Source organism: Onychostoma macrolepis, chromosome 12 (genome assembly GCF_012432095.1).
Source record: "Onychostoma macrolepis isolate SWU-2019 chromosome 12, ASM1243209v1, whole genome shotgun sequence".
Classification (NCBI taxonomy): domain Eukaryota; kingdom Metazoa; phylum Chordata; class Actinopteri; order Cypriniformes; family Cyprinidae; genus Onychostoma; species Onychostoma macrolepis.
This window is the reverse complement of record NC_081166.1, coordinates 9,153,805-9,180,835: the sequence shown is the minus strand read 5'-3', so window position 1 is coordinate 9,180,835 and position 27,031 is coordinate 9,153,805. Positions and strand designations below refer to the sequence as shown.

Sequence of the window (27,031 nt, the reverse complement as noted above, 5' to 3'; positions counted from 1 at the left end):
TAAAAAGATCCGACTCAAAAGGACGGTTCATTCACGAATCGGACACCGCTAAAGGACAATGGAGTCGGATGTACCGGAGTCAAATCGAAATCTACAGCGAATGTGTCCTATTCGGATTAGTCAGAGTTGTGAAACGGATGAGTGGACGAACATCAGTGTTATATCACCGCAGTGCGCTGTTTTCTGATGACTAGCTCGCGCTTTCAAGTGTCATTAGCAGAGGTTCCTTGCTGTAAAGACCTAACGTTACTACTGCTTCGTGTCCCGGGCTTCCCCCTGAACAATAAGGGCTTCATGTGATTTTTATGTGAGTTGGGTGGCCTGTTTTTTGTTTTGTTGTAGTTTATGCTTTATTTTATCACTCAGACAGTCTGTAAGGTAAGGTTGGGACAGTTGGTTAAGTAAATGTCACGGTTATCTAAGGAAAGTCCTCAGAGCTTTTGATGATGTTATTACACTGTATCACATGTTTAGAAAATGAATGTAATCCAACCGTTTAACCTGTGATTATGTACAAAAGCACGAGAGATCCTCAAAACAGCAATCAGGTTAAACTGAATAGAGTGTATCATGGGAACCTAAAATTATCACATTTTCCTTAAATTGGAGCTTGGGTGAATGTTTGAGGTTAATAACGGGCTTTTTCTACCTGTATTTTAATTCTAATCCCGCTCTTTAGGTTAAATATGTGTTTTTGGTGTCATATAACATCCAGAATGCTGTATAAATTCAGAAAGAGAGACGGTTTTATTATCTTTTCATAGGGCACTGAACATTTCAGAAGCTCCTTATACAATGTCTGAAGTCAGTATTGGACGGAAAAAAGAAAAGTGTGAGAATTGCACTAAACAGGTAATAAATCCATTTAATACCGATGTATAGCTTACCTTAATGCATTATTATTTGCAAATGTTTTGGTTTCTGCCTGAATCAGAGGCTGTTCCTCTGCTTTATCTAGTCATTAATCAATGTTTATTTCCCCCTCAATTCCACCTCTTAGTGCAACAAAAAAAAGAGTGATAAAGGTATAAACTCGCTGCAGGAGAAAGGTGTTGCCACTGGAGAGGTATTTCTTGTTTTTTATTCATTATATGTGTTAGACAGACTCATTGAGTTGCACTCATCTGTTAAGATGTGGTTTGCATCTGTTGTTTTGTTTGTGTTTGGTCTCGGGGAGGATGAATGAACAAATTTGTTTTGGACGTGTGGATGTTGATAATCTGATACATGCTTTTTCTCAGGTGAAAGAGTCTACCTCAGTTCAGCAGGTGTTGCTGAGCGCGTGTCTGTCCTGTGACGGCTGCGTATCGGAGGACGAAGGCCAGAAAATCTCTCAGCAAAATCTGGAAGAGATCAACCATGTGCTTGCCCTCAATAAGGTACTGTAGTCTAAGCCTGAAAAATGTCAGACTTTGAAAAGATGGTCTGTGCGGATGTATCTCACGTTGTTATTTTTGTGTCTTTGGCAGAAATGTGACACTTCGAAGCACAAAATTCTCGTGGTGTCTGTGTGTCCCCAGTCGCTGCCATTTTTTGCTATTAAATTTCAGCTGGATATTCCAACAGCTGCAAAGAAACTCTGTGGCTTCCTAAAGAGTGTGGGTACGTCTGGAGTTTGCCTTGAAGTCACTGTCACTTTGCCAACGTCTTTAATCAAAATGTTCACATACTATAACATTTGCCAGATGCAATCTGACTAAGTTAATAACTTTCCTAAAAATTTGTACACATCAGTGTTATTCCAGTATCTTTTATATACTACTATAGTTTTTATTAGTTTGTATTAGCTTTCATTTTAATATTTTAATTATAATATTTCCATGTTATTTTTTTTTTTTTTCATATTATTATTTTTTTTTTCAGTTGTAGTTTATTTATTTACAGCTAGTAATTTTAGTATTTAAGCTTCAAATAGTTGCCAAGGAAGCATTTATTTTGTTTAGTTTCAGTTTTTCCATCTAATGTTTAAATTAAGTATTTATTTTACATATATTTCAGTTAACAGAATAGTTTGTTTAATATTTGTAGTTAATAACTCTGTTACATGGTACTTGAGGTCTTTCATGCTGTTTTAAAGGCCTCTTTCATCTCTCTCCTCAGGGGTTCATTATGTCTTTGACACTTCAGTAGCTGCAAGTTTTAGCATTTTGGAAAGCCAGAGAGAATTTGTTCAGCGTTACCGTCGTAAACATCATGATTCTAATGCCATGCCAATGTTCACATCCTCATGTCCAGGTAAGACCATCCTGATAAACAATGTGCAAGTAGGTCCACACAGAATCTCTGCAGATTTTCACCGCATTGCATGTTCATTTTTTTTTATAAAATCTGTATTAGCTAAAGTGATTATGCTTTCAGCTGTGAATGCAAGAAAAGTATGCAGATTTCAATTCAGTGTTAAACTCTTGAAAATTATAGGTCAAGTGGTTGCAAACTGACATCGTCTTGCAAAACAAATAATCACGTTTGTGTGAACCTCAAGCCTTTGTGTTTCTCAAACATTTTGTCTCTAAATGTAGATAAGAGCCAAATGTGGTTCAGTGTGTAAATAAGGGTTGTGTGTGAATGGGTGGGACTGTGTAAGATAGCCATAGCATTCTGCAGCTGTGAGATAGATGAGTGTAAGCTGCCTTACACACCCTTCCTGCACTTTTAACAACTTACTTCCTCACTCTCAGTGGCCATTATTTCATTTTCATCATGGATGATAATTATTACCTCACTAAGCTGATGTGTTTATCCAATGTGACTTACAGTATATTTAGTCCAGTGAGAGTTCTCCTGTAGCAACCAAGGGCTATGTGTCTTGCTTAAATGCAACATTTTATTATATAAAGAAATGAACACTTTTATTCAGCTAGGACGCAATATATTGATTAGTAGTAGCATAAATGGGTTCAAGATACAGTAATTTTGTCATGATTTGTTTAGTGCATAGTTATGAGTTATTGCCAGAGCTTGCATTTTGGTCAAATATAAATAAATCTCACACTATGTTTCACCTTCTCATCATAGCTCTGAATGCTGGTCACTTATTTTTCTCAAAAATAGTAAAATAAAAAATTACATTACTTGTAAAAAAAAATTATAAAAATATTATTTTTTAGTATGAGAATATCAATTCAGTGTTGTCAGATAAAATGGTAGTCAATACTGCTTACTATTGTCACAAGTTACTGTATGTAGTAAACATACGAAGATTAAATGTGTAATTGTGTGTGTTTTTTGTGCAGGATGGATTCGCTATGCAGAGCGTGTTCTTGGTAGCCTGGTCACACCACACATCTGCACCGCCAGATCACCTCAACAGATCATGGGCTCCTTGGTCAAAGACTTTTTTGCCAGACAACAGGTGAGAGGTGTCTAGGGCTTACTGGCCAATTTCTTATTGGTAGTGACAGAATGAGGCACTGAATCTGTGTTGTCTTTGTAGAAGCTGACCCCAGATCAGATTTTCCATGTGGTGGTGGCTCCCTGCTTTGATAAGAAGCTTGAAGCTGTGAGAGAGGCATTCTACAACAGCATCCTAGAGACCAGAGATGTCGACTGTGTGCTTACGTCAGGTAAGATACTGCAAGGAGATACTGGGCTACTTCTCCTGTTATCTTTTCAGATCAATTATTAACTAGCAACAGGTTTAGACCATATTAGATTTATTTCTCCTAATATAATACTTCCCTTGTCTGTCTTTCCTTCTTGGAAACGATCGGCAAAGTCTATTGAATGTTACTGTATAGAAGCAGGTTGCACAGGTTTCATGAAGGGTGTTTTTGTGATCTTTGTACTCTTGAAATGACACTAAAGGGCTGTTTTTGTTTAGGAGAGATTCTCCACTTAATGGAACAAAGCAAAGTTACTGTAGAGGAAGTGGACTCTGCTCCTTTGGATCATGTGTAAGTTAAATTATATTGGAATTAGAATAAACAGTTTCATAGGTCTTTACATTTATCCTATTAAAGCAAAGGCAATCAAGAGTCTTGCTGAATGCTTATACTGTTGAAAATAAGAGGCAAACAATCCTGAAATGTGTGTGTTTGTTTTAGATTTGGTGAGACCAGTGACCCAGGTATGACCAGGCATGAAGGCCGTGGATCCGAAGGCTTCCTGGAGCACATTTTCAAACATGCAGCCAAAGAGCTGTTTGGCCTAGACGTCCAAGAGATTGTGTACAAGACACTCAGGTGAGAAACAGACCAGTCAGTGTCAGTTCATCTATATCAGCATTTCCCAATACCAGTCCTCGCGCAACTCTGCATATTTTGCATGTCTTGTTAACAAACCTGATTCAGATAACCAGCTCGTTAGAAGAGAGCTACGTGCATGAACTGTGTTTTCCGATTGATATGATCCCTACACAGTGTTCATTGCTTCCTACTTCCTGAGCAGGGGAAATCCGTTGAAGTTTACTTCACTTTGGAACATTAATTCATGGACGAGTGGACATCATATACCTCTGTAAATAAATACAATTTAAATTCACGTCTTGCACACTTTAATGCCCTTTGAATGGAACATATACACTCGTTTCGAACTGGAATCATGGCGGAATATCCGTTGATGTTCACTTTGCAGGGCACTTATGGTCGAATAGAACAAACGTCGTACGTGATAAGAGATACATACGAAATATGCATGAGGACTGGGATTGGGAAACTGATCTATATGGATAATCTGTATTATTGACAAGTAACGAATATGTAGTCAATGCTAAATAATAATCCATATTATCCTTCATTGATTTTATAAACGCCTGTCTTGTTTCTGCTAGGAATCGAGACTTCCAGGAGGTGGCGCTAGAACGTGATGGAGAGACTCTGCTGCAGTTTGCTGCGGTTTATGGCTTCCGGAACATTCAGACTTTAGTGCACAGAATGAGGAAAGGCAAAGTGCCCTACCACCTAGTAGAGGTGCTTTCCTGCCCCGGAGGTTTGAAATACTTTTTTGAACAAGATCCAAAGTACAGCAAAAACAGTACAATTTTGAAAAAAAATGTTTTGAAAGTTTTCTATTTGAATATATTTTTGAATGTAATTTATTCCTGTGATTTTAAAGCTGAATTTTTAGCATCATTATTCCAGTCACATGATCCTTAGGAAATAATTTTTATATTCTGATTTGCTGCTCAAAAAAATATTTATTATTATTTTGAAAAAAGCTGAAAATAATTTTTTAGGTTTCTTTGATGGATAGAAAGTTCAGAAGAACAACATTTATCTGAAATAGAAATCTTTTGTAACATTATAAATGTCTTAAATGATAAATTTAAATGTAAATGTATAAATGATCAATTAAAGCATCCTAAAGTATAAAAGTATTAAAAGTATTCATTTCTATAATTTCTTTCCCAAAAATTATGACTCAAAGCTTTTAAATGGTATAGTGTATAATGTTACAGAAGCTTTTTATTTCAGATAAATCCTGAATAAAATGTACTAAATATTAAATTTTAAATATTGACAATAATTCAAATTAAATATTAAATTAATTCAAATTAAATTAAATATTGCAAATATTATATATAGGCCTGTATAATTTTTATTATTTTAATTATCTATAATTTTAATAATATTTTACAAATATTGAATGAATTATATTAACTTGTAATAGGTGTCGTCATTTATACAAATAAGCTTGAACATATTATTATAGGGTTTACTTGGTCATAGACAACTTGGAAATATCAGGGTATTTTCAATTTGTGAGGCCTAGAAAGGTTATATAGTTAATATAGAAATATAGTCAATATTTGGGGTCATAAGTCTCTTATGCTCACCAAGGCTGCATTCATTTGATAAAAAATGCAGTAAAACAGTAATATTATAATATTACAATTTAAAATAACTTTTCTATTTGAATATATTTTAAAATGTAATTTGCTGTCACTTATAAAATCTAAATAATTTATTGTAATTCAGTGAATGTAATTTTTTCTTGTTTTGCTTTACTATTTTAGTGGCTAAATTGTTTTTGTACGTAACAAATAGCTCAAAAGCCATCATTAAATATTAGATATGAATACATTTGTGATATTAAATGTAAAATTATATTACATTTATAACAAGTTAATAATAAATGTTTCAAAAACATTTATAAATGTTTCTTCTTTGACTCTTAAGAAAATGTTTGTAATTTATAAATGATGTAAATGTATTGAAATGCCATGAATCTAGCCATTGTTGCTGATATGTTGATAAAACATAAATAAATACATTAAAAGTACGGTTTCTTTCCTTATCTCTCCTTCTCTTTGACTTCCAGGCTGTTTAAGTGGGCGAGGACAAGCTGAGGGAGAGGGAGGTCGTCCTGACCGAGCATTGGTCCAGCAAATGGAAGAGCATTATAGCAGCTTACCTGTCCGACTGCCTGACACCAACCCAGAGGTCCAGCGCCTCTACCAGGACTGGCTGGACGGCCACGACTCCCCACATGCACAGCAATGCCTCCACACTCAGTACAAGAACCACACGCAGGCGCCCTCTCAGATACTAAATTCTGATATTCAGTGGTGATTGGAAGTCATTCACTGATTTGTTCCCACGTTCCCAAGCTTGGCATTAAAAGCACCAATCAAGACTGACTGTTTGATGCTATCTTGGGCTCACACGGACTGCAATGTGTCTGCAGTAAAAGAAAAGTTGAACAGAGGACCAAACAGGCTTCTTGTTCTATGCAATGAATTGGATTCTGCTTTACTAATGAGAAAATTTGCATTCGTTAACTAGTTTTCTGGAACATTCACTCACATTACACCTAAATGATGTCATGCATGGTTGGGCAACCAGGCATCACATAAAAAGTGTTATTAAAAGGACAATAGCAATAACACAAGGCAAAAAAAAAACTCTGGCTATTATTGATATTAATTACTGGACCCTGTCAATACACACTAAAGGAAATGGTGATAGCATTTTGTGTATGACTATCACTAAGATTCAACTTTAGAAAGTGCAAAACTAATACATATTGGCGCAGTGAATTAAACAATACGCACCATCAATTAAAGCTTAATTTTAATTTAATTTTTTTTTTTTTTATATATACCCGTGCTACTTATGACTGGTTTTGTGGTCCAGGGTCACAAATGTGTGTTTATAAATCGTCTTTTGTTGACATTAGCACCAACCTTTCTGTATCTAGTAGTAAGATTATTGGTTTGATTTTGTTGCAGTTTTCTAATGAGACACTAGATGGCAGAATACACCACTACATATGGATTGATGGATAGCCTCAAATCCCTCACATTGTGCCCAGTATGTATTGCATGGAAGAAAGCAAAAAGCTGTCGCAGTAACAATAATATTAAAAATGAGTAGATAATTATAATATCAGAAGTAAATAATGCATACACACACAGATAAATAGAGAGATAGATAGTGCAAAAAATGTTATTGAAATTAATTGAGAAATGCCTTAAAATGCAGTTTATTATTGAAGAAGAATTTGTAACATTAAGAGTAAATCTAATTTCTCAAATGAAGCAATCTTGCCTTATTGCACAAACATGCATGTCCTTCCTTGCTTGACCAATTTTGAACCAGTGTAGTGAATTCAGACACATGTGAAGCCAAACACAGGAGATAGTATGACTTTATTACTGAGTCTCTTGCTGTTCACACAAGAATTTAAAAAGCAAATGATCATACAGTGCTACAGAGATGTTCTTTGAACTTTTAGTGTATTTGAGTTTGACACTTGAAAGAGTGGATCCCGTTTGTGATTAAACGGTAACAATATTTAGGGTGTGATTCTCATAAGTTTGCTCAGGTATGTTGACAGGCAGATAATCTCTGCAAGTGAATCAGCAAATCTTTATCTTTTTTTATGTCCTGATGCAATCCTGAATTGATCACAGAACTATTATGGATATTATAGAGAAACAGTTTAGGACCTCATGAACAGAATAATTATTGTTGTTTATAACGATGTGTCCCTATTTAATGTACAAGCAGTGTAAAATTCAGGCTTAATAAATAGGCCTAGCATAAAAATGTTTAAAGGTTTAACTGGTTTTAAAAGATAAAACTAAATTACAATTATGAAAATGAAAATTTTTATTTTTATTAAATCATTCATATTTAACATTTTACATTAGCCAGGGGGTGAAGTCAAGAGAAGAAAGATACAAAATTACAATGAAACTAATTTAAATAAAAACATGGAAATGTTTACATACATTAATACACTTAACAGCTTTCTTGTTTATCAGATTATAAATAGATTTTGGGTATTGTTTAATTTCTGATTTAAAAAAAAAATAGAAATAATCGTTTATAATCACCTTACTTACATTTATATATACTAAACTTTACCAACAAATTAATTAAATAATATTCCTTATGGAATGACATGCCATAAGTGATAAAATAAAATCAAAACAAAGTTGAAAGTTGGGCATAATATGATCTCTAACAAACAAGCAGAAAAACCAAAAACTGGCTGAATAAGGACAACTCCAGAACAAATTAAAAAACGTTTCTGTGTGTAGACCACAAAATGTACAAAGCATGTTAATATCAGAGTTAAATATGTTTACAAGGAAGTAGTTACTGGGGTAATTTTTATAAATGAGTTTGAAAGAAATTTATTTTACTTTATTTGTTATTAAATATTTAATGAGGCAATTTCTAAAATGTATGCAATATCAAACCATAATAGGAGGTCTAGAGACAAGATACCTTTGAAAAAGGAAGAAAAGCAAACTCGACCAAAAGCAGTGTCAACAGGATCCAAAGACTGCAACCCATAGCGCTTGTGAAACTGTGCCAGAGAACTCGCGTGACGTTCTTTTGATTGACAAGTGAAAGTTCCAATCAGTGAGAGTAACGGACGGAGGCGGGTCCACGAAGCGCTGACTGTCTACACTTCAGAGAAAACTGCGATTTGACTTACAGTGTTGCAACAAAGTGAAAACGCGGAGTGGGCGGCGCGGAGTTTTCTCTTCACATAACTACTTGGTTGCCTCCAACTTTCAGTTTAGCTGCTTTTGTGCAAGTCTGAAAGTTTCAAAATGTCCAGCGACCTCAGGCCAAAGCTGTGCGTCTTAGAAAAAGGGGACAACGGCTACGGTTTTCATCTCCACGGCGAAAAGAACAAGTCAGGTCAGTACATCCGGCATGTGGAAGCAGACTCTCCTGCCGCCGAGGCGGGTCTGATGGCCGGGGACAAACTGGCGTTCGTGAACGGGGAGAATGTGGAGGACGAGAAGCATCAACAGGTGGTGTCCCTCATACGAGGCATCACGGGCAAACTGGAGCTCGTCGTTCTGGACCCAGAGACCGCAAATCTGCTGCAGAAGCACAACTTGAAGTGCAAGAAAGAGTATGTGATTGATGGGATACCGATACCGAGCAATGCTGAATCGGACCATGAAGAGGAGTCGAAGAACGGGACACCAAGGGAGTCCACCCCCGTCCCGGAGACAAATGGGGACATACGCATGGATAGACTGAGCGTGAGCTCTAAGGTGAGTTCAGCAGCTTTTATGAGCAAATTTCCATCACTTAAAAAGTTATTTTGGATTTTAAGCCGCGGACAAGTTGAGTCTTCTTCACGTGCGCCAAGTTTGACAGCTGTCCCCGTACAATTAGTCTATATAATTCATAATATTCATAATAAATATGTGTATATGTAGGTTAATGTCAAATAAGGATGTTCGAGATCATTTAAAAATGAGAAATCTCTTTCAAAAACCTAGTTTAAAATCCGTATTTTATAAATTATTCGTATATAGGCCTATAGGTTCATGTGTTTCATAAATTTTTCAAAACAAAATGTTTGTAGGCCTGAATCTTTTCCACATATATTCTGATTTAGTTACTTAAAATGTTTAATGGTGTAACCATTAAACTAAAATACTTTAATTGGGCTTTAAATAGCCTACACTTGAGGGAGTTCCATCCCTTTTATTAGACTTTTTTTATTATCTCTGGCTGGAGAGTTTGATATTAAGCCCCACAAAATCTATCAAAATTAATAATTCAAAAATTAAAAACATGCTCATCATAGAAGAGGTGTATTCAAGTCGGTGTATTTTGTATGAATTGCATTTTCTAGTGTACATTTTTGAAACCTTAATATATTCAGACAAAAATCATTGAATATTATACTAATATTATAGCCTAGCCTACTAATATTATATTACCAGCAGAGCATAAGAGGACATGCTGTCCACAGAAAAGCCCATTTTTACATTTTCTAAAGTTTCATTGCACATTGTTTGATGACCAGGCCACTTGTTGTGGATATGTGCCCATAACAATACAGTGTTTGGTGGGGAAATGAACAGGTTTGGCCCTTCTGAAATGTTTGAGGATATTTACATGTTTCAAATCAGATATTCTTTTTGTTACGTCACAGGTATCATTGGTTTTCACGTTGCTTCCAGTCTGACCTGTCAGACATGAGGACAGTCAGACATGTTTTCCTCCTTTTTGGGGACGATGCCTGTCATCAGATGCATTAACCAAATTCCAGGCCTGATTACTTAATAAATAATTCTAATACTATTCATGCATAGTAAATTACAAATACTTTGTTATTGTTTGGTATTATTAATTGCCAGTAAATGATAACTGATAATAAAAGCTTTGTCTATAAGGAAGAAGTGGACAAATTCCTCTCATAGATCAGATACACATCATATCGATTGTCATAACTGGGCTCTTTGATCATTTACCACTGTTGAAGTTTTAAAATTACATAATCATGTAGAGTGTATAGGTCATTTGCATGGCTTTAAAGTGATACAACATTTTTATGTAACTCAGTACAAGGTCTGCAAGTGATTTGCACCAGTTGTGCAATAAGAATATAAAAAGCTTTGTCTTCATTCCTGTGATGTTAATCTGAAGACCTTTCGGTGGGCAACATTCTCTTTCATGGGAAAAATATTTTATTTCTGTGATTAACGGGATACTCCACCCAAAAGTTACTATTCTGTCATCATTTACTCACCCTTATGTCATTCTAAACCTGTTTGACTTTCTTCTGCAAAATATATTAAAAAAAAATTAATTCTTTCACGTTTTGGAACAACATGAGGATGAGAAAATGATGACAGATCCCTTTAAGAGGCTGTCCTATTATACACATTCATTTTCATTCAGTCAAAGTCATTGGATTCAACATCAAAGTCATTCTATTTTCAACATTTCAATAGAGCTGTATTAGTTTGACAGTAAATAAAATGACCAAATTTGTACCAAATATAGGCTACTTAATGGTTTCCTTGAGTTGTAATTGTTCAAGTTGAGGACAAAAGCCAGCAGGCTAAGCTGACCCCAATAAAGTTTCAATCCCTTGCCTTGGAGATCCTTGAGCAGTAAAGGGGGTTATTGAGGAAAGTTACTCTTTGTTTGGGTGCAGAAGCAAGATTAGAGAGAAAGAAACCCACAGAGTAGGATTGAGATCTTTTATCCAATGTAACAGATTCTGATATGCCATCAGGCTTGGAGAAGTTATAGAAGATCAAACCTATTACATGAATGGTTGCTCAAATAATATGGATTATTTGGAGACATTTGGGATTGATACATACACCCTGAATAGTGTAGTTTTTGCACAGGCAGAAAATCTAAGTTATTACAGAAGGCAAATCAGTTGCTGAAAGTGCCAGCACAGCAAAAGCAAATGTCAAGTGTGCAGTTTTGTTGCTAGTTATTCTTTTACATAATGGCATACAGGCCAGTGTTTGTCAGTCCCTTTTCTGATTATGTGGCATGAGCTAGAAATAACTTTAATCATCATAACCTTGGCGGACCAGAGAAGGCCTCTGCTCAATAACAGTTATTTAGAGTCCGTGGAACAATATGGATTGTAATCACATTTCTTTCCAGCAATTATCAAAGTGTTTTTGAAGCCGTCGGTCGACCGTGAATGGCCCTTCTGTTGTGTCATTTTCCTCTCACCCTCCTGCATCCCATCCTTCCTCTCTGTGATCATTCAGAAATGAAATGCTGCTGGAAGGAACATCCTTGGATCGGCTGTCAGTTAAACCCAGACTAAGCTTTGTTCTTGATGGCAGTGCCCTGCGGGATTCTGTTTACTTACTGAGATGAGTTTTTAGAGCGGATTACACTCAGACAGCTTGCTCACATTGTGTTTGGCAATAAATGATGGAAAGGAGGCAGAACAGATGATTTATAAAAAATTTGATCAATGTCTGAGTCTGGAATATTTCCTGACATTGCAAACATCTAAATCATTCTCTGATAATGGTTCCTTGGCATAATTCTTCAGAAATGCAGGTGTGTTGAGAGGATGGATGGGTGTGTTTCTTTGAAACAATCCTCAATTGTTTGCTTTGATTCTATTTATAATAAGTGGCATGTGATGATATATCAATCACAACATTGTGTGCGTGCCATGTGTTTGCCACAAAGGAACTATGCTGTTCATTCAGTGTTTTATTTATTATTTAGGTTAGCTTCATTTTAAGTGGACGATGAAAAGATGGAAGTGGCCTACTTCTTAACTTCACCAATGTTAAAAATGCCATTGTTTTTCTAATACAATTATAGACTGGTGAAAGTGGTCGTTGTCACTGTAGAGTCTTTGCTATATGATATGTATTTGGATATGGATTTTGAAGATGTATTAAAATGATTATTGAAAATTGTAATTCTAAATGTGTAATTTTCTATTTGTGCTATGGATATGAATGTTTCCTCAAATTGCACAGCTTATTGAAGAGAGGTTTCTTGTTCATTTTCTAAGTAATCTTGTGTGATTTTTGACCGGTGGTCAATGAAATCCTACAGATATTTAATTTTACCATAAATTTAAATCACTGAGAATTATGCCATGCCAGAATAGCATGGGATTTTATTTTATTTTTTAACTTGGGCTGGTTAGCAACCACTTAGCAATTAGCAGTGGCATAGCAACACCAAAAACCTACTGAATACCTTAGCAACCGCATAGAATTACCTTGGAAACCACTTCTGACAGTCTAGTGTCATTGAAGGAGACTTTTTATGGGCAAAGCACAAGTTTACATTTTATTTAGTTAAAAAATTATTTAATCTTTGACAACAATACATTTCAGCAGACACAATAACACATCTTATGGTGTGTTTGGCAGCCACATGTTCTCTAGAATGTTCACCACTAAAAAATTCAAAAGTAAACTCTCAAGCTGAATGCGTAACTCTGCGAGAGAGGGAGGGATGCTCACACATTTGAATTAACCACTTCCTTGGTTACAAGATCGCTGTTTTTCCTGCTGTGGTCTGTTGCATTTTGAGATGACACGAGCAGTTATACCAATCATATCAGTCCTCACCTCAGTGCTCTTGCTACCTGACTGTGTATTGTGCTGTTGGTTGGCAGTTTCCAAATCTCTATTGGTTAATTATTGGCTTTTGAGTTTTGCAAGTGCACATCTTGGATGCATATATATTTATGGTTCCTTTGTCAGCTCTGCTCATCTTCACAGTCATGCAATCAATGTTGCTTCATACTATTTAAAAAAAATGCTCCTTTATTGCTTTTGCTTGAACCACTATGTCATGTGGTATGGTTTTAAATAAAGCTTGTTTACTTGGACAACCCAGGTTATGTTTTAGGATAATTATTGTTTTCAGTCATCAGTTCATGTTTCACCAACCTTACCCCAGTCCTTCAAGAGTTGAGCAAACCAAGGACAAGATTATGAGTTACTAAAGTGAGCTATAAAGTCATTAACCTTTGTATCATCGATCTGTAGTATCTTTATAGGGCTGGTGGAGGATTTACTGAGGCCTGCCTTGAGCTGGAGATGGGTTAGGTTAGGGCCTTTCCACACTCGGCTCATGACAAACAGGTTTACTTAATGGTATGCGACAGTTCCCAAAAATACAAAATTCCATCATTCCTTTTACTCACCCTCAAATGGTTCCAAACCTGTATGACTTTCTTTTTTCAGTGGAAGACAAAAGAAAACTGTCTCAATGTTTTTTGTTTTGTTTTTTAAAGTCACATGAAGTCTAGTGTTATTTTGAACCCTGCTGACCTTGTACTGTCGATTGTATAGACAAAACTGTTAAGATTTTCTTCAAAATAACTTTTTTTGTGTGTGTTCCACAGAAGAAAGAAAGGTAAATAGGTTTGGAATGTCAACATAAAGTTTTTTTTGTTTTTTTTTCAGTAATCTGAAAGCATATGTACATGCACACATCCTTGTTTTGGACTGATGACCGTGTTTATTTTCCACATGTAAAAATGAGTACAGATTTTAAAAATGATGAATTTTGTTTGCTGCTTGGCTGTGGTGTGAGTTTGTCCCCATTGTGGTAATATCATGATGAGTTTGCGTACCGTCATACATGTCGTAATGATCTGATGTTAGGATGCACAGCGCTACTCGCACAAACCTTTAGGCAATCTAGAAAAGAATGCAAAAGTTAATGATACTTTTATGCAACATTGCATCCTTTTTGAAGCTGAAACTTCAGTTCTCATTTGTAAATGGTTGAAAAAGATGAAGCAGTGCAATATTTGAAAATTTCTCCTTTTGTGAACAACAACACTTCTCCGTTTAACTCTCACAGTGCGAGAAGTCAAGGAGAGATAAGTCTAAAAGTTACCGCTACATTTTCATTTTTCCCCGTAATCAGTGATTGATCTCTTTGCCAATAGTCACTCTGAAGGCCACGGGTTCATGTTATGTCACGCAGACTCTCAGGAGGATTGATAGTGAATGAAGGTCTTTGTCAGATCCTGTAGTTTAAAATGACCCTACCCCACATCTACTGTGGACAGGAGAAAATTATTCCCTCTGCTGACTTCAGCTTTCTATATTGAATAACCCAAAGGCAAAAGGAGGCCCAGAGGGAGGCTATCTAGTAAAGAGTAAATTCCATAAAGGAACTCTACACTTCCGAAAAGGAACTCTGTGAGTTTCATGCATAACAACAAGAGATCACAGGCTTTCATCACGTACTGTATTATGGCATGCCATAGTTTAATGCTAGTTTATTGTTAGAAACTAGTTCCGTTGTAAGCTTGAATGCTTCATGACATATAAAGAATAGGCTCATTTCCTCTCATTTCATTTCAGTTTTTTTTGAGGTTGTTCTGCTCTGCTCGTAAAACTGGTCACAAAGCAGATCCTCTCAAATTAAACCCCTGCTCTTATGAGTAATCAGACACAGATCTATATAAGCCCATATCAAGTATCTCTTGCCGAATGCCTGAATGTTTTTTTTCCCCTAATCTAAACTTGGGTTTGATTAACAGTAGTTTGTACATTTGCGGAATAAACCATTCTGTACCAAATAAGAACATACATGATTAACAAGCTATTTAACAAAAACATGCCCATGCCAAAGAATTTGTAATTCTAAAAATAGGCTTAATTCCTTATGCAAATATAATTTCTTTTTACTTTTCTTGGGATTTTGGGATGAAATATGACCCAGGTGTGTTCCCAGCAGATTTTGTGATATTCACCTCAATATGTCATAGATCATATGTATAATATCTCTCATTTGAGTGTCCTTCTCTTCACGTGGATTTGATAAGATTTCTTCTAAAATCACACTCCAGTCTTCCAGGGATCTTATCAATGTGGGTGATGTCATCTTTGCATTGTGAATGTGTGGGCCCCTGCCAAACCCTTCTCAGAGATAGCAGTCCGCACCCAAGCCCTTTCCCACACTCCCACAATTCTCCCCTTACTCACACCCGACACGGCCAAACACTGAAATGCTAGAGCCATCAGCTCTCCTCATTCTTTTGCTTTTGCTCTTCATTGGGTGGCAATGCTGCATGATTTCCATATCATACTATATCATCTCATCTGCTTAGTTCATACTTTCCAACCCAAATTTGCTTACGAAAAGAGCGGCCTTGGGTGGAAGAGTTAGCAGCGGTTACATGTAATTGGTAATGAAGAAACAAGAAGAACCAATACAGTGATAATAGTCTATGGCTTTATCAGGCAGCTTTGTATATCTTATCACAGCAGGGGTGTATCATTTAGTACATGCTGAGTGATCTTCAGTGTCTACTTGTGTGCATAGTATCAGAGGCATTTAAAAACATTTTGACTGTCACACGTGTTTTACGAAAGACCCACCCAGAGCGGATAACATTGTATAATATTCCTGACTGTATGTCCAGTCCTGTCAGGACATTGTGAACCTTCTGTGAAAGATAGTCAGACATGGCCACAGTACTTTGGCAGGAATGTTACAGTTTTGCTGGGTGAAATAAGACCTAATGTTAGTCTCCTGCCAGTTTGGTCAGTGCTTAAAGCCAAGAACTTGTTTGCTAACCCATCCAGCACATTTGAGCTAGAAAAATACCTCAAATTGTTGTGAAGAAAGTCGAAAGAAAGATGTTTCTGTTGTTTAAAGTGAGCAGCGTTTCACACCACACCACAAGCACTCAGGGTTGTTTATGGTAATGATCTTATGGTGCTATATGCTCTGTTTTTAAAGCCAAACACGCTTTATTCAAGCCCATTCCGTTCTGTAGCTTCTCTCCTCCGCTAAAGACGAAAGGCACTACAAGAGCTACAGATGCTGTGGTTATTTTAACAGCAGTAGCAGAAACACAGTGAACAGCAAAATAGATTAGTGCAATTATTCTTATCTGTCACACATATATGGCTATGACTGTTCAAATAAACCAGGTTTGTGACAAGACTTTTTTTTCATCTACATTTAATTATTTGTAGATGGCAAGGAAATGCAAAAAGACAGACACTGTTATTTTTGCTCCCAAATAATTTTTTTTATATAATTTGTTTCAACCACAAGCGGTCTTCATCAGGTTAAAACGTTGCAATTAATTAAATTATAAAAAATTATTTGGGAGAAAAAATAACAGCGTGTCCGTCTTTTTGCATTTTATCTAAGCACCTGCTTAAGTGAATTTTGGATGTGCACATTCTACTTTGAATAGATTGCAAGAAAAGTTAACTTTGAGACATGCTCATGACGAAAGCATTTTGATTATTATGTACATTTGTTTTCAGTAAATACTTAAGGACAATATAAAAATAGTCCAGACTTAGAGGAAAACCCTTACAGTATCTTTTCTGTCACGTGGCCTTCTGCCATACATATTTTTACATTTAGATACCATACTTCTCTAGATTGAGCAGTAAGTCTTTTAGCGGCCACTTTTATCCAGTTACTTACAGTACACTTATTACAGGGACAGTCTCTCAGTTTGTAATAGCTCATGGCTCTGATTACCAGGCCTTGCTTTAACAACTTTGTCACACATCGTCCACAAACCATCCCCAAACAGAGCTCTTCAGTCACGGCCTTGTGTCCAGCACGAGGGATTAAACTCTTAGCGTAACATATGGCCTCTGCTGGCTAAGCCTATGCTAATCAGAGCTCAGATAGATCTTGCCTTTGCATAGTCACCTGTTAGAAGGGTTCTTCCTTTCATTAGTGGCTACAGTCAGGCACATTTTCTTTGGGGGACAGTAATGAGGATATCTTTGCCATTGCCAGCTGTATCTGTGACCTGTGGTTAGCCTTCAGCTAGTGTTTTCTGAAGAGCGGGTATTGTTAATCGTGTCGAGCACATTCAGTGACCCTAGTCCTAACCCCTTCACTCCGCACTGCTATCCGGTTTCCCAGAAGAGCAGGCCTCCCCCTGGAAGTATGTAGCCTGTACACTGCAGCTTTGTACTGCTGTCTTTGGTATTGCCAGTGTTGGCCTATCATGAGCACCTTTGGACACACTTTACCTGTGTGGTGAATTGTTTTGCAGTTGGTCTGGATCAGTGATTGGGGTACTTGTAATAATTTTGAGTTAGATTTTTAAAGCATAAAACAGGTTAATGTAAAGATTAAAATAACTGATCATGATTAATCTCAAAAATTGTTTAGTTTTCTTTTTTATGTAATTATATCCATTTTAAATAAATAATATATATATATATATATATATATATATATATATATATATATATATATATATATATTATTACTTGAGTGTTATTGATGGGGATGTGGGAATACACGGAATCCGGTCATAAAATGGAATTTACTGTATAACATGGAATGTCACGGAATTTGCCAAATTTTGGATGAATAAATTAAGAGTAGGTCAGTACATTAAAATCAAAACGTGATATGGACTAGTGTCTGTGAATATTAAGACGCAAAAAATTATATTTAGAATCCTGCATGTTCTGTGTGTTTCTGTATGAATGAATGGAGCAGACATGCAGTTTCATTTACTACACACATACTGAAGCGCGATGCTCGCGGTCGTTTTAGCCTCTGCCACCTCAATATATGAGTTACATGAACACATGCTCTGAGTGTCACTTCATGAGTATTTTTACCATTTCTTTTGTGAAAAACTACTTTCATAAACAGACATATCACAAACAGAGAAACCTGAAGGTCTTCACATCAAACTGTCAAAATAAAGGTTTGGTTTAACTTGAAGAAACTGTGACAGAAATATATTACTTAATGTAATGATAGTACTACTAGTACTAATAAAATTATTATTAAAACATTATTTTTAACGAATATTTACTTGAAAAATTATTTGCCAGAAAAAAATGTAAATACACAACACAGTATTTCTGAAAAAATAAATAAATTAGTTTTTAATAAAATCAATTATTTAGAAATGCTTTTGATTAATACAATTTAATGAAACCATTCAAATGGAATCTAGAAAAGCAATGGAAAATACAGAATTTGGTTAAAATAAAACTAAATTTGAGAAAAAAAATAAAATGTATTTCATTGGGTCTTAAAATTTTGATTTTTGTTACACTTTTAAAGAAATTGCTGTTAAATTGTGTAAGTTTCATGATTTCAATTAATTATAAATGCTTTTTACAATTTAATTCAACCATTAAAACAGAGTCTAGAAAAATTTAAATGGAAAAAAAATGGAATACAGAAAAAATGGAATTTGGAAAAAAATCAAACGGATTTCATAGGGCCCTACATAAGCCAAAACATGGGCCTATATCAACTATAACTATGTTGTTGTTGTTTTTAATAATAATAATCATAATAATTATAATACTTATAATAATAATCAGCAGCAGCAGTAGATATTATTATTATTAATTATATTATTATTATTATTATTATTAGTGTTTGTTTTAATGTATCATGTTTTGTTTTATTTTATTAAAATATTGTTGCTTTTTTGTTGACGAAGGGGTACTTGAGCATTATTTCTGGGACTTGTGGGGAACATAAGACAAAACTCTAACTGTATTTGTTTTCATACTTTGCCAGCTCATGTAGGTTTTTTTTTTTCCGACTCATCCATAGATCAATATGTGCAAGGGACACAGTAGGCAGATGTTTGGTTTCTTATCTGTTTGTATAATTTCAGCCATATATTATAGACTGGTTTGCTAAAGAGGGAAGTACACAGATGACAGGTCAGTTTCGTTACTTCTACTTTTCAGTCCTTTGTCTCGGGATGTTGACGTACTGAGTCCTCTTTGAAATGGTATACAAGTTATTTTTCACTTTTAATCGATTGCTTTGTCAATTTTGTACATTTCTGTGGTTTTATTTGGAAAGTGTTGCTCAGATTATTGTGGAAGGTTTCAGGAAGCAGGTGACTTATTCAGCTATTGTGTATCGATTGGGGTGGGTGGCTTTGCTTTTTAGAAGTTCTTTCTTTTGTTCATTATGATTTGCATGTCTCATGCACATTTGTAAAAATGTTTCTGGTGTGTGATGAAGGTTTGATTGATTTTAACTATATATATATATATATATATATATATATATATATATATATATATATATATATATATATATATATAATTTTGGGAGAGAAATGTGGTTGCAATGAAGGGAATTAGGATTGTTGCTTTGTACAAAATTCTTAGCTGTAGTTTACATTTGAAAGATATGTATCATGATTGACAAAAAATGTATATGTATTTGATATCTTGAAATGTTCTTCTTATTTATATGTTCTGCTTTGTCTGTTTAGGATGCATCAGTGTATAAGCTGTTGTCGTAATTTCCTTCCTTGATTATTGTCTTTTTATAGGAATCAAAGAACGAGCTGCGTCCACGTCTCTGTCACATGAAGAAGGGTGCCACCGGATATGGCTTTAACCTGCACACAGAGAAGACGAAACCTGGCCAGTTCATCAGGGCGGTGGATGAGGACTCCCCAGCAGAGAAATCTGGACTTCGGCCCCAAGATAAAATAGTGGAGGTATAATACACCATATTTAATCAGTACTTTAAACAACTGTGTTTGTACTTCAGGAATGTATGGTAATAAACTTTTGTGTTCAGATGTTCAGATAGCACCTCTCTCTCTATATATATTTGTATATATTAATATATATCTCTGTAACACAAGGCCTCTTCTTAAACGTCTATAAGATTTATAAAAATATATCACGGTTTCCACAAAATTTAGCAGAACAACTGTTGTCAGCATTGCTAATAATAAGAAATGTCAAAGAACTGAAAGTTCAGCTTTGCCATCACCAGAAAATTACATTTCAAAATAGAAAACTATCATTTTAAACTTTAATAATATTTCACAATATTTAACTGTATTTTAACAGTATTCAAATAAATGCAGCATTGGTAAGAATACGACACTTCTTTCAAAAACACTGAAAAATCTTACTGACCCCAAACATTTGAATGGTAGGATACATATATATTTTTTATACATATAGTTACTTTTGGCTATTTTGACTTTCCTTGACAGCTTATTCAATGGATGGTAAACATGTTTTGCTTTTAGTTCTTTTTTCATTATTTATTTTATTAATTTCTGCAATTTTGTGTACAGTTTCTATAACTGTATTATTATTATGTATTATTGTTATACATTGCATTATGACATTATATCAGCCAGCAGCCATCCTTCTTTCTATATATCAAAAAACACTGTTAGTAATAATATTCTCCAACGTTATAATGTAGTTCATTAGCCTAACCATAAGCTGTTTATAGCTGACATCAGAACGATTAAAGATCAAATTTTAGAGCCAGAGTGATATTTTGCACATTTTATACTTTCACAGAGCGTTACCTGTAAATGCCTGAGCAGTTTGGACTGTGTTTCCAGAGCGTTAATCTCATTATCTATCAATGAAGGAGTGGCCAGTGTAATTACTGTCTCCCTGGGAGTGCTGGGATTACTGAACGCCTGAGGAGAGCTCAGAGCCACATATATTTATCAAACCACTGATATAATGCCAGGCTCAATCCACTTACTACAGCTATGTGATAGAGGTCCGAAAAACCCCAAAGAAAGTTCAAAGAAGGCTAATAGGGAGAAAAGCCCCCGTTTTTATTATGTCTAAAAAATATATTTATCACTGACCCATGTTAAACGCATGTAAATACCTGGTGTAAATGAAAGTGAGGTTAGACAAATAAATATAAATAAAAGACCAATTTCATTTTGTGTTCAATCCTAATCTATACACCGTTTGGTTATTTACTAGAGTGAAATTTGTTCTTCACCTGAATTCGTTCCTGATAAATTTGTGTACAGAACATACAGGGGAATCACTCTCCCAAAGCCTGTGTAGTGTGTGTACGTGACTTTAGTAAAAGTATGTAAATGTTCTGAGGGTAATGTTGAAATGGTTTTGGCTGACTTGTAACTCAATCTGCGGTCATCTGTTTTTCACAGTTTTAATTTCACACATTTGAAGTAATCATACCCTTCCACTGGTTGTGTGACTGGTTGACATAGTTGTTCACCCTGAGCACAAATCCTGACTGAGAAGATTTTTCATCTTAAAGCCTAGTCTCATTTCCTTCAAAATGCCACCGAACCCTTTTCTTTGAACGCTGACTTCATTCAGCCGCCGTGCTTCAAAGCTCTGAGTGTTTTCACACACTCAGGATCCCCGTTCTTAGTTTCACTCCCATTTCCCGCGTTTCATCTCAGATTCCAGAGAGCCGAGACATTTAAATGTCAGGCATTATCTTTACCTGAGCATGATGATAAAAACATGCTATGCTAGGCCCGTTCACTCAGATGAATTCTCCTTTTTGCTTCCCTGTTGTGTGAGCGTGGCCTCTTTTTATGTGTATGTGTGTGTGTGTGTGTGTGTGTTATAGGGCTGTTTAAAGGACACATAAGGGGGCTGTTGTTTGTCCGCTGTGTTTTAATTGCCTGCAGAACGGGAGAGTGGGATTGGCATTCCTAAGAGCCCACTCCTGCCCTGAATCTCCCACACAGATTCCTTAGCCTCTGGCATTATGGGATAGACCAACAGAACCTCAGTCTTTTCCCAGGTGTCTCCTTTTTGTGAACCAGAGAAGTCATGGTCATGGGATTAGGCTTTTTATTGACCCATAAGTACTTCAAATGAATAGAGCGGAGATTTGCTGTGCTTGCTGGTATATACTATATTATAGACTAAAATCGGTTACACATTTGTATTGCCAAAATTGTAGTTTAGCTGCATTGGTGTGAATAGTGTGAATTAAGTAATAATGTAATAAACAATTGTGCAAATATATTAAAATAGTAATATTTGCAAGTAAAATCAGAATATATTTTAATAGTTTTTAATTTAATTTAAAATTGTATTTAAATGTAATTTAATTGTATTTTTACATTCAAATTATATTTCATTTAAGTTATATTAAAATGTTATATTGAAATTACATTACTTTGAAACAATAAATTAAATTAAAAATAATTAAAAATAAAAATGAATTATTGTATGTTATTCTCCTTTGTTCAATTTGAAGTAATTTAATTTTATATAATGCAATTATATTTTTGCATTTAAAATTGTAACTGTAAATTGTAAATTTAATTATATTTAAATTATAGTACATTAAAATTAAGTTACCTTAAAGCAATAAATTAAATTTAGTTAAAAAGTAATTACTAATCAACAAATTAAAAATGATAATTAATATATATATATATATATATATATATTTATTTATTTATTTATTTTTAATTTGTAACTTAGATTTTAATAGAATTGTGTTTTTACAATTAAATTAAATTGCATTGAAATTAAATTACCGTAAAGCAATGAACTAAATTGACTAAGTACTAATTAACAGATTTAAAAAGTAAAAAAACATAAAATAATTAAGCAATTCTGAAGTTGAAAAAAAATGTATATATATTTCTATACATTATCTTTCACAGATTATTTTACTACTGTAATAAGTAAAATTATTAAAAAATAAAACTGGCTTTCAGTGAAATGTCCCCCGAAGATCACTGCAGAACCACAGGTGCTGACCACATGCTTTGAATGATCCAGGGAAACTACTGTTCATTTAAATATCCAGATATATCAGAATGAATGGAAACTTCCTGCATTCCCGCCATGTTCCCACAACTCTTCCTTATAACAATTTAAGGCTCTATCTTTGCTTCAAAATGTATGAATTCCTGTCTGTTGTTTCTGCAGGTGAATGGCATTCCTGTGTACACAATGCAGCATTCAGAGGTGGTGGCGGCCATCAAGACAGGAGGAGATGAGACCAGACTGCTGGTGGTGGATCCTGAGACAGACGCCTTCTTCAGAAGCTGTGATGTGCTTCCAACTGAGAGTCATCTCACAGGTACAAGTGTAACAAATTAACCAGCTATAGCGTGTTTTTTCATGTGCAAAGTTGGTTTCCATCCATCTCACCCTTGACCGTAAGTGTAGTTTTGCTGATCAAGAACAACTCTGTTCACTTTGTCAAACATTTCACATGATGTTACGCACACACACACTCACATAGTAACAGACTGCTGGTTAAACATCAACTCGAGGCCTGCGGTGGCACTGTCTGTACATGAGAGAATTAGCCAAAGTCAACAGTGCACTGCCAGCATGTTGTCTTGGTGATCAGGACCATGGAAACTGTATGAGAAATGGGGGAAGTCAGTCACTCCCACTCTAAATGTGCCAGACAGACAAACGTCTCATGTTGGCGGCCCAGTCACCCCACTATGTCCCCAAAGTAGCAATATATATGCTACTTCATTGGAGGCTTTTTCAAGGTAATAGAGCAATAGGTAAAATCGTAAAAAGTAAAAAAATGATGATTTCTGAGAAAATGATTGCCAAAACTGCATTATGATGAGCTGGCCATCGGGCTGTTGGACTTTTTCCATTTCTCACTGAATGGATGTTGACAGCTGCACCCACACACATCTTTTATTCATTATTTCAACCACAACAGCCATGTTTCCCAATTCTCATTCAATTCTATGAAGGCTTTTGCCTGTTTTCCTGTTTTTTCTTGGAAGGAACTTACTGTTTAGCCATTGTACTGTGACTCAAAACCCTTTGGCAATGGCGTTTTGGTTAATAATAGTGATGGGCTGTGAGCATGAATCTTATACCCCCACCCAAGTTGCATTTGAATGAATCGTTAGACCAATATATCTGATCATAAAAATCTAATGAATTGATCTTTCTCTGTCCCTCTGTGTTCTCAGGTCCTCTCCCAGAGCCTGTTTCCAGCCATGATTCAGAAGATCAGGTGAGCTCATTGTTCAAAAGACTTCATATTTGTTGAGCAAACATGCATGATGTGACCCCCATTAAATATCTCGAAAAGTGGGCATGTGATGTGTTATGTTTAGTTGCACATGCTAAATTTACAAAATTACATTTAATTGGCTGATGAAGTGTAGTAGTGTCTGAGCGTCAGTCATGGGCTTAGACAGGCAGCATTAGGACGAAGGTAAGTCTGTGGAGTCTGATAACCAGATTTCAGGCCACTTTTAATGCAGTGTCCTGGTTCCTCTCCAGCAGATCTTCTCTGTCAGTTTCCCCACTGCTAGATTAGACTAGCTGAGAGAGAATGATAACCTGGAGCAGATAATGGCCAACTTAATGGAGGCTCTCTGCATGTCCAGGTATCTGCTAGTAGATAAAACATCTCAAGGGTGTGCAGGAGAGTTTTTGCTCTCTTTTTTCACACAACAAAAACATCTGTAACTTTATCAAACTCTAAACCTGTTATTGCCGGCATTTCCCAGATGCTCTTTCACCCTCAGATGTTTGACTGGCTGTGATAAAGGATTCCTGGCTCTTGTTCAGCTGTAGATCGCACAGAGAGTTACTAGTATTTTGTAACACTTCATTTCAGTTAATGGCTGTCTTAAGTGCCTTCCAGCCTACTAATTACTGCAATTTGTAATTTGTTCAAAAAGAAAGAAAAAAAATCACTGCACGCGTAACTGTTACTTACATGATGTGTTTACTGTATTTAACTCATGTTCAAGTGGACATGAAGACCACATGTGGATGTAGAACATTTAATTACCCAGTGGGACACACTTACAAAACTGTGTTGCAAAAATGCAAGTGAGCTTATTAAAGAACATTTTGATTTCCAATTCTTTACACTTTAAAAAAAAACGCAATGTTTGTTCAGTAGTTCCTGTGTAACAGACAACACAATTAATTTTTTTTAATTTAATGTTTTACAAAATACACAATCATTTCTACACCAATAAACACTTAACATTTTACTTCAAAATTGTACGCAATATCTTATTAATTTAGCTTGCGCTTTTCCTCAGTATCTCATGATTTCAAGACACACAAGTTCCTGCACGTGTAATGGGATACACGTAACCTCAAATAACGCTCTGAAGTGCAATTAGAGAGAGTGTGGATTTAGCTTTGGCATTTATCAGACTTGGGACAGTCTTGTGTGTGTGTGTGTACTTCCTGTCACATGCACTTGGCCAAGACCTCAAGTGTGGCTGTTGGGACAGGCCCATAGTCAGACTGTGAACTGAAAGCTCAAGGTCCATCCAGGGGGTTGTTTTTGGTACTGCACTTAAAGGGAAAGTCCACCCAATTTTGTCATCATTTATTCACCCTCATTTCGTTCCAAACTAACTTTCTTCTGTGGGAGACAAAGAAGATATTTTGAAGAATGTTGGTTGCTAAACAGATTTGGGTTTTCATTGGCTTGCATTGTATGGAAATCCAGTGGAAGTCGGTGGGGACAGAAAATGGTTATCAACATTCTTCAAAATATATACTTGAAAGAAATGCAGACAGCTTTCCTTTTTTGTTTTTAATTGCTTTTATATTAATGTCAATGCTTTTTTTTGTAGGTGAATGGAAAAGCAGCCCAGCAAGAAAAGCCTAAAGTAGCTATGAGTTTGTCGACCTCCAGCACCTCCTCCAACACCTCCACTTCTGCAGCTCCGGCCAGCACCTCAGCACCAGAGGTTTGTGTCTGTGCACACTGTCTTGAGTACACAGAATGAATGTAGAATGTTAATTTTAATGACGAAACATTTGCAGGAGAAACCAAAAGCAAAGGCCTCAAGTGATGACGCAGCACTATCTCTGAACATATCGCTGCAGCAGGCCAAGGAACGTGCTCACCAGAAACGCTCCAACAAGAGAGCCCCACAGATGGAATGGAGCAAAAGAAACGAGCTCTTCAGCAACCTCTGAGCCTCCTTTGTGCCTCCCCTCTCACCCGTTTCTTTTTACTTCCTCTCCCCCTTTATGATTGTCTGCCCCATCATGCCTCTCTGCTTCTCTTTCGGTTCACTTGCACACAATTAGAAACCCTTTCACATGTATATTTTAAACCAGTGTTATTTTGTCTGTAATTTCTGAATCTGTTGATTGATCAACTTTTGACTTGATTTACCTCTATATCACCAATATAAGATGAAATATATGATTTAACATTACTGTATAATGTACAGACTAGAATATAATTTTTTTTTTTAAAGAAGAAAGCTTAAATGATATCTGAAACATGTCTGTATATTCTCTTACTTTGCTTACAGTAATATTGATGCAGTATTGATGACCCTTTGAGAGCGCTGTAGTGTCTGATGAGCTTCTTCAGGACTAGTCTTAACCGTAGAGTTTTGAAGTAACTTTTAGAACAGCAGCAATCAATTGATTTTTCTTTCTTTTTTTGGTATGTGTGGTTATGATCAGTTCATAACATGAAGTGTAGAAACTGCAGCCTTTTGATTTTTGTAAATGTGAGCTGTTTATGGTTTGGGACCCATTAACCACTGAAATGACAGCGTTTGACTGAGTTGATACTGTTGGCTGATAAACCTTCTCATTAAAGGTTTTATTTAAAGTGCTTGT

At 35.6% G+C, this 27,031-nt stretch overlaps 2 protein-coding genes across 2 annotated transcripts; both read left to right on the top strand.

Annotated features, from left to right (window-relative positions):
* The first annotated feature begins 12 nt into the window (after positions 1-12).
* narf (nuclear prelamin A recognition factor) lies at positions 13-8,694 on the top strand. Its single transcript, XM_058793759.1, has 12 exons — positions 13-307; positions 765-852; positions 1,001-1,066; positions 1,242-1,379; positions 1,470-1,602; positions 2,101-2,235; positions 3,234-3,352; positions 3,434-3,563; positions 3,821-3,893; positions 4,044-4,181; positions 4,769-4,926; positions 6,259-8,694. Coding segments are annotated over exons 1-12 (1,431 nt in total). The 5' UTR covers positions 13-305; the 3' UTR covers positions 6,510-8,694.
* Positions 8,695-8,854: 160 nt separating this feature from the next.
* On the top strand, positions 8,855-27,026 carry nherf1a (NHERF family PDZ scaffold protein 1a). Its single transcript, XM_058793760.1, has 6 exons — positions 8,855-9,463; positions 19,990-20,160; positions 23,363-23,516; positions 24,385-24,428; positions 26,023-26,139; positions 26,216-27,026. Exons 1-6 carry the CDS (start codon positions 9,008-9,010, stop codon positions 26,369-26,371), a joined length of 1,098 nt encoding a protein of 365 aa, XP_058649743.1. The 5' UTR covers positions 8,855-9,007; the 3' UTR covers positions 26,372-27,026.
* Positions 27,027-27,031: the final 5 nt, after the last annotated feature.

What these genes read in the sequence shown, in the direction of transcription:
- narf (XM_058793759.1), top strand. An exon ending in AAGGTGTTGCCACTGGAGAG is followed by an intron (nt 1,067 to 1,241) that starts GTATTTCTTGTT and finishes GCTTTTTCTCAG; the next exon opens with GTGAAAGAGTCTACCTCAGT. An exon ending in CGACTGTGTGCTTACGTCAG is followed by an intron (nt 3,564 to 3,820) that starts GTAAGATACTGC and finishes GTTTTTGTTTAG; the next exon opens with GAGAGATTCTCCACTTAATG.
- nherf1a (XM_058793760.1), top strand. Translation starts at nt 9,008, where the DNA reads ATGTCCAGCGACCTCAGGCCAAAGCTGTGCGTCTTAGAAAAAGGGGAC. An exon ending in CCCAAGATAAAATAGTGGAG is followed by an intron (nt 20,161 to 23,362) that starts GTATAATACACC and finishes TTGTTTCTGCAG; the next exon opens with GTGAATGGCATTCCTGTGTA. An exon ending in AACTGAGAGTCATCTCACAG is followed by an intron (nt 23,517 to 24,384) that starts GTACAAGTGTAA and finishes CTGTGTTCTCAG; the next exon opens with GTCCTCTCCCAGAGCCTGTT.